Source organism: Anopheles coluzzii, chromosome 3, assembly GCF_943734685.1.
Source record: "Anopheles coluzzii chromosome 3, AcolN3, whole genome shotgun sequence".
In the NCBI taxonomy this organism is placed as follows: Eukaryota; Metazoa; Arthropoda; class Insecta; order Diptera; family Culicidae; genus Anopheles; species Anopheles coluzzii.
Window position 1 is genome coordinate 22,975,940 of NC_064671.1, and position 14,456 is coordinate 22,990,395.

The following is a 14,456-nucleotide window of genomic DNA, read 5'->3' on the forward strand; positions in this document are numbered from 1 at the left end:
AGAAAGGGTGTATTGATTTAATAGGTGTGATTAATGGGAAGCAGGGAGTATTGTGACTGTGAAAGGACTCTGGTGCTGAGTACGACGATTGATCGATTTTTAATTTCAAGAATGATGGATTGAAAACATCGATTCGCAATCTTTTACTTTCGACAAAGAGTGTGTCAATTTGCGTGTAGGTAGGATTTTTTTTTGTCAATAACCAGACAGCATTTTGACGTAATGATGAAAATTCTAGTCAAAAAGTAACTGTGCTACATTTTTTTAAAAGTAATTAAATGTTTTTACAGGTTGGTCTGGTTTTTTTCAATTTAGATGCTCTATTTAGAGTTTTCCTTCAATCTAGGAAACATACATAGGGATGACGGCTTGATAAGGGTGCAGCTGGGTACAAGCTGAGCCATTGTTTTGGAAACGAATAGGACGTGATAGTGAGCTTATTGTCTATCTGTGTTCATTTTGTAACCTAACGTAAGCCTAAATTTCGGATGCTTGTTAATGTTCCAATTTCTGGTTTTGTTTTTCGTTTGCTTTCAGGCATGAACATGACGGATTTTACTATCACCAAAATTAGAGACCGAGAAAGTGGACAAGTACATGTCACAGATGGAGTCGAAAGCTTTTGTTTTCATTCTGTTTTCGATTCGAGAAGCAGCAATCTATTCTTAGCAGAATCTTTACAAACCCACAATCGCGGCTTCTCTGATTATTGTTAAAAAATAAGTAAAAAAAAGGTTAGCCTAATATCGACAAATTTCAGTTCGTAATTTGAAGAATGCGTTGAAATTATTTCCTTATCGCATGTCACAATCTTTTTAAAAAAATCGTCTTGATAAAACCCAAAGCTTAAAACATGAATATATGCTACAACCAGATGCGGATTTATCCATCTTGGGGCCTTAAGCGGGGGGAGGCCCCTAGTTTCCTGAAAAGTCCAGAAAATTATATCGGATTTTTATGAATATCTTGTTACGAATACCAAATATGTCATCCTGATTTCGTTAGGGATTAATATTCTTCTATCGTTTTTTTATCTTTTAACTAACTGCTAATTATTTTAATAGCTTCTATAGTCTTCGTGTAATCAAGCTAACATATTTTTCCATATTTTTATGATGTCCATCATCGTTGTTTCCGTCAGTGCAAAAATCAAAACTATATTCAAATACTATACTAGTGCTAGTAGTGTTTGGTGTGAAGAAGCAATTCATTCTCTGTAGTAATTTTTCAACACAAGTACGTATAAGGTCGTTTTTCTAAGCTAATAGTCTTTTATATAGAAATAAATCAATGAACAATGAAATTATAAACTGTAGTTATTTAAACTCCAGACTTTCCGAATTTTAGTACAGATCTAGGCATATCTAGATAAAGGCATATCTGGAAAACCTGACAAAAAAACATGCCTCAAAACAGTGTATAATATTAATATAACTTAGTTGTGAAGCTGTTTTCGTATGAATAGCATGGATTACTGCCATAACAATGATATCTTTAGTAATTTGATCGTAAAAAAATGTATAAATTTGATCGATGAAACTATTGACTAAAGTATTGAATAACACCTGTCGTCAACCCATAACCAGAAGAGTTTGCTTGATTTGAAGTCGATTTTTCACTCAGCCAGATAAGCGAATTTTGGCCTTTGTTTGATAAATTACTTAAAGAAAACTCATTTTTTGTTGCTTATTTTAATGAAAACAGTACGACATGTCAAAAATGTCGTCGAAAAAAATCTAAAATTAGCTATTTTTATTGATTTTAGAAATAGGACCACTATAGGAACATGCATATTTGGTGTCCCTATAATGGCACTATCGTAAAAAACATTAAAAAATACGTAAATATGGCCAAATGCCAATGAATTTGAAGAAAAAAATATCATTTGATAACAATTATGTTAAAAAACTAATAATTGCGTTGTTATGTGGTCATTTAGAACGTTAACAAAAATATGAGTATCGTTATGAAATCCTAAGGATTTTGGAAAAATGTTGATACCTTTCACAAAATAATGGATTTTTCGGTCACTAAGAAACGGAATGGCCCCATTTAACTTTTAAATCCTTTGTAAAAGGCTAGAGAACATTTCACACTATCATAAATAACTCAACTACTGTTAATTAATCGTATGAGACGCATTTTAGTGCAATACCACCACTATTGGTACTAGCACCACTATAGGTACGTTTACCCTACATAAAATGTGCCTGAAATCCAAGCGCCCGACAATGATTATCCTGCAATTGCGTATTTGTAGTCTTTTCCTCCTTGCAATCGCGACCGTTTAGGAAGTTCTTAAAAAATATAAATTAATCGTCCCTGGAGCTTCTTTATGACTATTTTTTATGACGTCACGAGAGGATTTATTGTTTTTAATATGGAAGAGTGCGAAAGTATGTAAAATTTATTTTAGCCTTCAAAAATTATCTCCAAAGTACGCAACAACTTTTAATTGCTATAAACGTTATCAACACATACCATACACTTACTTGTAAGAATTTACTACTCTGAGAATGATTTAGTTTCCCGTTCATTTGGGCATCAATAACAAAAAATCAATCGCTTATAAAAGTGAACTAACATGTGGAGGTTTAGCTCGGAACCCCCTTTAGGCCAGGGCCCCCCCGCGGCCGCTCAGTCCGCCACTGGGAAAATAGGAAAATCCGCCACTGGGTACAACCGTTTTCAGATACAAACTAAGTACAAACGAACCCGAGGACTTATTTCAAAGATTTCGATGAATTGCAATGCCTGATGAACGACTTCAAATTTCTCTTTTTTCTATCGTAGAACAATTTTAATTGCAAATTTAGTGAACCTTTCATTTAATATGTTTTTGATATTTTCACACAATTTATTGTTTTCACCATTATTAAGCTAAGCAATTGTTTAATTAGTGATTACCATAACTGCCATTCTGATTCATTTAATAACGTCAAGCTTCATCCACTATGATACGGTGCTAATTGTAGCAAAGTCTTAACCCGCTAGCTCCGCTACTAAACGTCTGGAGTGGGTTAATTTGCCAATAAAAGTACACCGAATTCGCTGTCTAGCATTATTTCGCTAGCCCAGGCTCATTAAATCTCTTTCAACACTCTTACGACAACGGTAACGATTACCACCCGGCAACCGCAAATTCACGGTTTTGCATCGGTGCTCCGAGAATAGTGCCCGAGTGTACGGACAACACCGTGCTGCTCTACTGCAAGCAGCACCCGGCACCACTGTTGGCCCATCGAAATTAGCCAGCAATATATCAAATTTATCCCGCAGCCAAGGCTGAACGTGAAAAATTCCCTATCCAGAGGATTTCATTAATTTGAAATTCATTCCGTTGTTATACTTTCATGCGCCGTGGTCCCGCACGACAGGCCGAAGCAATGTCGGCCGTCGAGGGAGATAATAAATATTTTAACAATTTTGCCCGTGCAAATGAACGGGATGGGCAAAATGTTTCCGTGTCCGTCTCCTGGGCAGGCCTTTTAGTATTTTTTTTTTCGTGTACCAAGCGAGGGTCTCACAGCACAGGGACCTTTGCCCGTACGCTTGGAGGTCGCTTGTACCAAAATTCTGACTAAGGAAAACCTAGTTTGCTTTTGGGGCGATGCTTCACGGTGCGGCTCTCATTGCTCGTTGCATCACCATTTTTGCTGATAAATACCGCTCAAAGAAGTGGAAAGGGACCAAAAAGCACCAAGCGGCAAAAGAGGAACAGGCGGGCACAGTGATGAGAAAGGATGGTAAAAAGAAAAAAAAAAACAACCACGGAACACCGAAATCGAACGTATGCTCTCGTCCTAAATCTCGTGGGAGCCTCTTGCCTCTCGTTTTGAACCGCGCTGGCCACAGTTTCATGCCAGCGCTCAATTTACTGCCTCACGAACGTTCGCTGCAAACTATTTAAACATTTCCTTTTCCCAATTTTCAACAGTTTCAAGCCGCCACACCAGCCATCCGCCGGCAGCTGCACTACTGCGCGCTACTGCGCAAATGGAGCAGTTTCCGGTCATTTCGTTCGGTTGCTGTGCCATTGCCATGTATTTCACCCAGGGAAATTCTTTTTTAATTACCTCGCATGTCGAGGTTTCTTTCGCTCGCTCGGATGGATGGGAAAATTGGGTGGGCGGACGAGTTGAGGCATCGATTTCATTAGTGGTCCTACAAGGTGTGTGTGTGTGGGTAAATGAGCGAGAGAAAGAGAGAGAGAGAAAGCTTCTAGAAGCTAACGTCGGCGTGCAAGACCGCGCACAAAGACCGTAATGATTTTATTTGATACTCAAACCATTTCTATGGCGTCTTAATGCAGCACGGTAAGAACCATATCAATTTAAATGATAGCACTCGAAATGAGACCACGCCGTTTGCCTTCAGCCCTTCGCACGCTTCACGGTGGCAGCATGCTGCTGGAGTAAGCGTTAAAGTTACCGCCGAAGCAGCATACTATTTAAAATGTGCCTTTAACTTCTGTAATTGGGTTGAGCAACTTTTGCGCAGTTTTCGCTCAGCTGGAAATGACAAAAATCGAACTCAACGAGACACACACACACACATGCTCAATTTTGTTGAGAAACTTTCCATCAAACGCACCGATCAAGCAATCCTCACCGAGCGCAACCACACATACCAGAGGGGGTTGAAGGGTTGATCACAGTTGAAATGTGTGTTGGGTGAACCTTTCGTTGTTTTTTTTCTTGTCAAGCTCAACTTCTCGACTCGAACATCAAACATTGGAAATCATGTACCGTTTTTTTTGTCGTCCTTTTCCTTCTTCTTCTTCTTCTACTCGTCTACGATACTTTCTCCACACGTGTGATATGCTTACGAATGCGGAGATTGCTCCCTTCCTTCCTTTGCTGATGGGTTTCGCTTCAATGGAGGTTGAAATTTATTCTCTTCTCCACCTTCCAATTTCCATCGCCAAACCCCACTACCTTAGCTCCCATGCAAACATGATAAATGGGTTACATTTATCATGCAGCGTGTACGTGTAGACTCAAGGATCGCTAGGTATCGAGTTTGTTAGCAGACTGGGATGGATGGGGGGGAGGGGTCGAGAAATTGCTTCCACCCAGCGCACCCAGATTATCTGGAACGAGTGAATTTGTGTTTCTGAAAAGTTTGGCGCACGTGTTTTATTGCACAGCGGTGGAAGAGTTGTGTGTATATTTTTCTTTTTATTCTTTTTCTTCTTCTCCGTCTACTGATACAGTTCAATTCCCGTTCACGTTATTCTAATCTACTTTGTCGGTTTTATCTTGCACCCTTTACAGCGAACAGCGTCGCCGTTCACCATGGGCATCCCGGCCACCGTACGGTCCTGCGCGGACCTCGTTAGCATACTGCTGCTCACTGTGATACAGACCGGCACGCTCGGCTGGAAGCTGGATAATCGAAACATCATGTACACTAATCAGGACATCTCGTACGAGTGCCCAATCAACACCATGTGCCGGTGTGCGAGTTTGCCGAACGAAACCGCACTCCTCGAGATCAATTGCAACGAGGTGTCGCTGTACAAATTTCCCGGTAAGTAGTAGGGGGCGCACTTGCAGCCCATTACACACACACACACACCCCCGTCTCACCTGCTTAATGCCAACAAAACAAATCTCTTCGTGTTCGTTTAGTCAGACCGAGGAGCCTGGGTTGAAGGAGGTATGTGCGTGGGGGCGAGTCAACCCGCGCCGAAACCGGGTTAAGATAACATTTTAAATGCAAACAAACAAGCAAGAACAACCACTTTCGGTCAAAGTCAAAGTCGGCTCTCAATTATTGTCGGCAATGTTTATTCATCGCACCCTGCCGGACACGCAGCAGCAGCAGCCGGTCGATTTGGCGATCTGGAAAACAGGGGGCCCAAACGATGGGCAAGCAAAAGATGCCGTGCGTATCGGAATTTTATTGAAGAATAAATATTGACCTTAGCAAGCGTAGTTTGCCGTCACTGGATCCCGGTACCCGGTGGTTCGCTTACGTCGTTTGTCGGCTTTTGTGAAGGGTAAGGGGACTCTCTTTTATTTTGTGCTAGGGACTCCCGACTCCCACACCGGCGTCGGTGATAATCTACCGGAACGGTGTAGCAGGGTGAATTTAAATTCTGTTCACCTTCAACTGATAGGCCCAGCTTTGCCCAACCCGGTACGGTAACGCCGCACGGTCGCAGCCGTCCTGCGAAAGGACCATCCACGGCGACACGCTTCATTCGCCTCGGACGACAAGGCGTGATGGGTTTCTTTCTTGTTTCGCTTCCCTAGAGAACCCCGGAGGACCTGTTGTGTTTTTTTTTCTTCTTCGCACTTTCTTGTTGCGCATTCATGGGAACCACCGTGTTCGCGTGAGTTAGTAAATTTGGGTTCGTGGCTTGCTGTGTGTGTGTCTCTCTCTCTCTATCGCTCCGTTTGAGCGCAGGTGAGCCTGTGGGTCTTCCACTTCCTGTCGGCTCTAGTTCGCCCGAACAACCTTAAGCAAATATCACTAACAAGCTAGTCGCACTTCAATCTTTCTCCGAGCGAAAGTGCCCTCTTTGCACCCGGTTCTTCCGGCGCTCCGCACGGGTTTAGAACGGGAAGCTGAGGTACACCGGGGTACATCTCAACTTCATGGTTCGTTGTGTAACTGTGAAAAAGTAGGTTCAACTCAGCACTGCACAGATACAGGCACACACACACACACACGGAGCCCACTTTTGGGCTCATTCGGTTGAGGGGTTCGTTTTAGCACGAACTTCTTGCTTGTTCTTGGCCACCGCGGCCCTGCTCTGCTCCTTTCCTTCTGTGGCCGATTCTTTCTTGTTCTTGGCTTGGCACTACTTTGTTCACGGTCCTACCGCCACACCACCCAATCCCGTTTCGTTTGCTTTGAATGGCCAAACCTCGTTCCTTCCACGGTTGTCTGCAAAACCTTCTCGAGGAAGCACTCTTTTGCTGAGCGTTCGTTTGCTTTCATTTCCAAGTAACATTGCAAATAAGAGGATTGGGATTGTTTATTTTGACATTTTGTAATGTTGCGATTTTTTTTTTCTTTGCACTCCTTGCCCTCCTCTCCTCGCCAGCCACCTTTATTGACTTGTGCGGAACAGAGCGTCGGTGGCGTCACACGCTTGGCGCGCCACACCTTTTCTTGCGCGCGTACCGTAAGTGTTGGATTCCCTTTTTCGAGAGTCTTGTTAGCGTGACGGGTCCGTTTGTTTGAAGCATCTCCGTGATGGGGCACTTGCACCTTTTCCGCTCATATGGCTCATCACAGTGCGGTGTGGGGAAGCGGGAGGGGGTAAAAATGGCTGTAGTTTTGCTGAGAAATCAAATTATATCTGGGCGAAAGTCAGAGCTGGCCAGAGCTTGACAGGGTGGTGCCGACCCACCTGCCGTCCTATCTCGGGGGGGGGGGGGGGCAGGCCGGTTCGGTTCCAGGCTGAGGTGTGGTTTGAAATGGCGCATCATTACGATCAATATGTCGAAGTGGCAAAAATGGAAGACCGCAATTTGTGCAAACCAAACCAGTGTGCTCGAGTGGTGACAACTCGTTATTTCCTGTGCACGGACGGAAGCGCCCGGCCATGGTTTGGCTCTCTATTTGTTTACCTCGCAGACCCCCAACCCCCTCGACCCACCGACCCGGGCATACTTGGCAGTGAAGGAGTGCTGAAGGCATGAATAAAGCCGCGCACTGTTTATTCGCTTCACCGTAAAGGAGGGCACACGTTGCGACCGAGCACCGAGAATTGATCGATGTTGTTGCAACACATGAATACGAATCATTTCTTGAGCAACGTGTGGTGACTGCTGCCCTTTTTACCCGTGCTCGGTATTTGTCGAAGTTAAAAATGTCGAATTACGCGCCGGTCCGCCTGGTTGGAAGGTTGTCGTTGCATTGCGCTGGCAAATGTGTACCAATTGGCATTTTGAAATGGGGTAAACAGGGAGGTTAAAAATATACATATAACTATTGATTCGTTCACTGCTTACGTCACACGCTGGGACTGCTGGATGGGAGCGGTTATTGGTGCGTGAAATTAGTCAAAGGAAATGAATTTTGCTGGCTGTTTGCATTATTTTCCGACTTCGGTTTGATTGATTTCGGTGACGTCAATTGCTCACAAAAAAACGCATTAAAAATTGGAGATTGTACTCCAGATAACATGCAGTAGGGTGTTTAAAATGTATTATTAAATACAGTTCTTCTCTTGTGATATATAATGTTTCATTACAACCGTTGTCGGTACATTTTGTCTCTGAGGCATCAATTTTTGACAGCATTTAACAATTTTTGCCTTTAAGGGATCAATTTTGGACAGTGCGTATTAATTACATTAAGCTAACTGGATGCGTTTTACTGGAGTTTTTTTTTAACGGAATGTTTGATAACTGGAATGATTCTCAGTTTAAAAAACACAGAAATATCAAATATGAAACATCCGGAATCTTACGAAGAGAAATTCATAGCAAATGTGCATTTTTCTCACAAATTTAACCTCTCAGCTAGCGGTCACCTACTGTATTGACTTTAATGCCTCTATTTGAGTAAGTAAGTCAACAAGTTTTTACTCTTGTAGGAATAATGATAAATTTTTGAATATGTTTAACATTTTCAAACAATATATTGCATTATTGTAGCATTATTTTAGCAAAATTATTTTAACAATATATGGTAAACATTGCCAACACTGTGTAAATTGTTTTTTTGTTAACACTGCCTACCTGAACACCTAAAATACACGCCAATTTTTTACACTGCATTTAAACTATAAATAACATAACATAAATAACAGTAAAGTAACATAACAGAACAGATATTGTAAATAATGTAAATAACAGACATAACGTGATAATTTGTCAACAAAACAATTGAATTAACTGCAAAAATTAATACCTTAGAGACAAAAAAATGTGAAAAATGTTGTTAAAAAATGGTTCCTTAGAGTCAAAAATACGAGAGCTACAGGAAAACTTTGACGTAATAGACTCTTGTTGCAATAAATGATTAAAAACCTTTATTTTTGCACATGAATCAGATCGAAGATTACAGTGTCTGTGTTTCTACAAATGTCACAGATGAGTTGTGATTATTATTACACATTTTACAACGATGTATCTTTGTGGGCCAGTCGTGATGGTATCGGAGAAGTTTTTTTTTTTAGTATGGCAATCTTGCATTTTCTGTCTTTTTCTGCGTCGCGTACCCTTTTCGAAGAAAATGGTTACGCTTCAATGTACTGTAGCATATCTGCTATACAGAACTTATTATAATACACACTATCAGCTATAGACACTGTGTAACACACTTCGGAAAGCCAAATCACACCATTGCAACACATTCATTATAACACATCAGCAAATCAATCCACACCATAGCAACACATCCAGACCATACCGTTCATAGAAAAAACCATTGAGACATTTATCGAAAACAACCGAAATGCGCAACATAAGCAATTCAAGCGTTACTGCGGCAAAGTGGACAAACAGAGACGCATAGCAACTTATTGCTAAAAGCGCAGTGTAGGCAAAGATCGACGAACGCACTCGTTCTTTGGCTAGAACAGTTGAAACTTTCCAGAACCTTTGTAAAAACACTAAAAGCGCACCATAGGTACAAATTGACAGACACCTCACTCCAATAAAATGTATTAATTGTACCTCATATCAATAACCTTTAATTAGGACAAAAACACATTCCAAAACCAATATTTCGAAACCCATTGAGTATAAATAAAACCAATTCCGACCGTGGCAAGTGAGATTCGTTCGGACTGCCAAGATAGGACGTTACGCTTTCTAATACTTCGCCTTCCAACTTATTTCAAGAGTTTAGTTATGTCCCCCTACCCAAGGTAAGGCTTCTAAACTCCAACGTTTCCAGTAAGGGAAACCTCCTAAAGGTTTCTATGATCGCCTGGACGATCAAGTGTTGAAAAGTCCGCTTCGAACAAAAGTGTTATTCCACCTCGGCTCATGTCAGTAAAAACTGACCTACCGCGACGGTACTTGAGGTACAGCTGTACGCTCATCATATGGCGACCGTAGCTATCGCCTAACCCATTACATGGCGACCGTGACCATAATCTGCAATCGACGGGCAGAAGTTAAAGTAAAAACAAGAAAAATGTGATACGTATAACGGTAACGTAAAGCGCAAGTTAACTCGCCGAAAGTCATGTGAGCAGTGTCGCGTAGACGCATGAACAAAAGTGTGAAATGTGCATTTTTTTTTACGGAAATTTAATCAGTGAAGATTGAACAAGTGACCTACATGTAAACAATAACGGTGTATGAACTGCCAGAAAAAAGTGCAGTACAGAAAGAAAAATAAAAACATTTAGTGCAGTGTAGTGCAAAATGAATTGATGAACAAACATTCCCCGTACACACTGTTGTGAAAACCTATCCCAATGTGTAAAAACATATGAACTCCCATGCGATAGATTTACCAATACAGCACATATTTATAAAATGGGTAACGACGCATCAAACCCTAAAGCTAATGTCAATGGCGATAATGATCTTACCATTATTCAAACACAAAATGTTCACTCAGAGCAGCATGAAACCCATGAGTTAAAACTGAATATTGTGCTGATACTTCTTGCTATCATACTCATACAAAAAGTAATTAAAACCGTTTTCAAAATATTGAAAACTCTAGCAAAACGTGATGCAATCAATAACATGCAACTGCCTATATAATATAACTCATTTTGGTAATCTATACGATTCGTGGCCAAAGTGATATGGAATAATAAAAAGCAGTGCAAAACAAGTTTTGGCCAGCGAGATTGAAAGGAACAGCCGTTCCCAACGTGGAAGACGAAAAGACAAGGCGAGCTCACTGCCCAATCTGGATTGGCAGGCGAGAATGGACAAATGTCCCAACCCCGACAAGACATCGAGCGACGAATGATGACACCTTAGAACTTCACATCAAGCACCGATTAAACACCAAGCACCGGCAACGAGCGTAGTACCATCAGCAGCAACAACAACAAATACATGCTATGTATTTAAACAAGGTACCGTAAATATGCAATTTTACTGATGAGTCTGCATAAATATGCAAAAGCTATTCGAAAAAATAGAAATATTAGATAGAATTTATGAACAGGTGAAACAGCTGAACAAATGTTATAGACTTTGCGCGTTAACAACATTAAGGGATAATACTAAAGAAATATACGACGAGATACAAGAACTCCTACGAAAGCACGAATCGTATATTAAAGATGAAATATTAACGAAGCTAATTAAAAAGAGTAGATACATATACTACGAAATAAATAAGTGCATAAAAATACATTTCGAAAGACATCCAGATTCATTAAATACGACATTATCAGAGAACCAATTTGACATAACAATAGAAACGAAACCTGACAAAATGGCGGACATTATGGAATTAATTAAAATCACCACTTCTCTCATATCGAAGTATGATGGTAATGAGAAGGATTTGAAAGGTGTGGTATCTAACTTAAATGTATTAAAGAAAATAGTAAAGCCAGAAAATAAAGAAACAGTAATAGAACTGGTATTAGGACGTCTTACAGGAAAAGCGCGAATTGTCGTAGGGGAAACCCCAACCTCAATTGAAGAAATAGTTAGCAAATTACAAGACAGGTGCAGCATAAAGGTAACACCAGAGATCATAGTATCAAAAATGGACAATACTAAACAGACTGGAACGATAGAAGATTTTGGCAGCGTTATTGAAAAATTAACACAACAACTAGAAGAAGCATATATTGGAGAAGAGATACGTTTAAGAGATTTAAAACGTCTAGGTAAAAGTTGGAGCCGGTCTCGTTAAGTCATTAGAGTTGACGACTGTAACACAAAATACCCGTCATGGGTTCAAGCCCTTAATGGACTGTGCCCCCATTCATAGGACTTGAATATCCTACTATGGATTATCAATATTTCAGTGCCACTGGTGGTACAGGCAGGCCTTGACCGACCACGGTTGTTTTGCCAAAGAAGAAGAAGATAAAAGTTACACAAAAATGTGTTTCAAAGCCTGATCTGGAGAATGAATGATTAGGATTTAGTATTAATTTGTTTACAAAATGAAGAATGGCAACGGTTAATCGATTAGAAAGCGAAAAAACAAGATTACAATACAAAACATATCCTTGAAAATGCAAAAAATAATGCTGCAAGCAGCTTTGAACGACTGAAGATTTACAAATTAATAAATGTTTCTATAAATAAATAAATAAATAAATAAATAAATAAATAAATAAACAAACAAATCAAATAAATAAATGAATAATTAAATAAATAAATAAATAAATAAATAAATAAATAAATAAATAAATAAATAAATAAATAAATAAATAAATAAATAAATAAATAAATAAATAAATAAATAAATAAATAAATAAACAAATAAATAAACAAATTAATAAATAAATAAATAAACAAATAAATAAGTATATAAATAAATAAATAAATAAATATATAAATAAATAAAACCATCGCATTTGCTTTGACACTCCAAACACCCTCAAAGCATTTATACATATCCTCAAAAATGCTATAAAATAGCTTTATACTACTTTAGGCACCAGCAAACTAGCCCGTAATCACACCTTCAAAACTGTTTGTTGCTGTGCGCGCTCATCACAGTAAATAATCATCACCAAGCGTCTCCATCAAACTGTCTCGTAAAAAACCCCAGGTTTTGCCCAAACCGGCCATCAAATCCAGACCGTAGCGTATACATTATTAGCAAATATCCCGAACACAACAACAAAAAACCCGCCCAACAGTGCCAACAGTCTTGTGTTTTTGTGAGCTACCATTAGCTGCTGTAAAAACGGGGTAAAGTATGGCCAATGAAATATTGAAATGCACCATAAAGAAGGTGATTCCGATCGCCGGGAAGCACCCGGGCCGTCGGGTGTCCGGACACACTGGGCACTGGTGCGAAACGTGATATACGTTCCCACGGTGTAGGTTTGAAATAAAAGGTGGGAAAATGGGCGTTGAAATATACGACGACATGAAGACGACACGGCGCCACTGGCACTCATGCCCCGCCGTGCTGCTGGTTTGTTTATTCCAATACAAAATAATCCCACCGATTCTGTGACGGACGGGCAGGGAGGAAAAAAAAGCCACGCTGCACTTTTAGTCCGACCCATTTCCGGTGTTCGGCTTTGCTTCGCCGAATTGCCCTACACGGTTATAGATGGTCCGGTCGAAGTTTAGAATTGGCACGGAAGCTACGGCACTGGGGGCGGGTGGGCAAACAACATGGGAATAAAAGCAAATTTATGTAATGTGCAGCAAGTTCTAGCAGTGCTATCTGTTCCCCCTTTTCCATTGGATCGGGCGCTTCAGGTAACATCTTCTTGCTTCGGTTCTTTCGGCAAACATTGTCACGGAAAAGGGCAAAACTTGATCCTTTTCCATCCATCCGTGATGTTTGGGGGATGGGAGGATGGAATGGTTGGCAATACACTGCCAGGCGTCTGCCAGCCAGCCAGCCAGCCACCTGCTTATCTGGGTTGTTCTTTTTGTTTCCATTCCGGCAACATCAAACGAAGGGAACGAACGTTTCTCGAATGCTATCACAAAACAGCGAATAGAAATAAAACAAAGAAACAAAAATGGGAAGCTGGGAAACCCGTGCTAAGCCCCGCGGATACAAACCGAGTAGAAGGGGGTGAGTGAAAATGGTTTGATGCTTTTAGTTACGGAAAACAAAGCTAACCGGTTTTGTCGTCTTCCTGCTGTATTGTTGTGCGTCCTTTTCTTTCCGTTTTTCCGTTAAAAATGTCTTGACTGAAGAGAGATAGCAGGCAAGACAAAAAGGACGGATCGGTGACCATTGGGAGGGGGAATACCGCCCAGCAGAAGATACACAAATGGAACGAAACGATGCAAAGAATGCTACGGGAGTGCAGTGGGGGAAAACTGGTTCTGTTTTGCTCTGCCTCCAGAGTTTTCTTACCAGTTTACCCGGTGTGTTTATCAGCGGCCTGTTCTTTGAAGTGGAATAGGGATGCGTGCCAAAGGTGCCATGATCCTCTTGCAGCCGGGCGGCAAATGTTTTGCGGCCCTGCAAACTACCCAAAATGCCGGAAAGTGTTCTGGTTTTTGCAACGCTTTTCAAATCTTTCAACACTTCAGCTTTGGAGCTTACGCCGGTTGAAGATGTGAAGGAGTTGAAGGGTGTATGTTGAAGAAGCTAACGCCCGAGAGGCAATCCAGCAAGCGAAGGACGTTTTGTTTGTAAAGGGCAAATTGTTGTTGAAATGTTAACAATTGCATACATTCAGGCGTTACTACAATGTTAATTAATGATTGAAGATGAGATTGAATAGTTTTTTGTGTTTATTATTTATTTTTTATGGTTTTAACACTTTTTTAAAAGTCTTTTTCATTTATTGAATTGTCTAATATATGATCAACCTTTTCTATTTTCTGTAACTTTGAGTTTTATTTCCACGATGG

At 40.5% G+C, this 14,456-nt stretch overlaps 1 protein-coding gene across 2 annotated transcripts in view; it reads left to right on the plus strand.

Annotated features, from left to right (window-relative positions):
- LOC120958110 (protein artichoke) overlaps nt 1-14,456 on the plus strand; it is a 102,519-nt gene that overhangs the window by 38,602 nt on the left and 49,461 nt on the right. For both annotated transcript variants that reach the window (XM_040380679.2, XM_049610196.1), the window contains one exon: nt 5,277-5,532. In XM_040380679.2, the coding sequence (XP_040236613.2) occupies nt 5,298-5,532 (235 nt within the window). In that variant the 5' untranslated portion in view covers nt 5,277-5,297. The remainder of the gene's footprint in view (nt 1-5,276; nt 5,533-14,456) is intronic.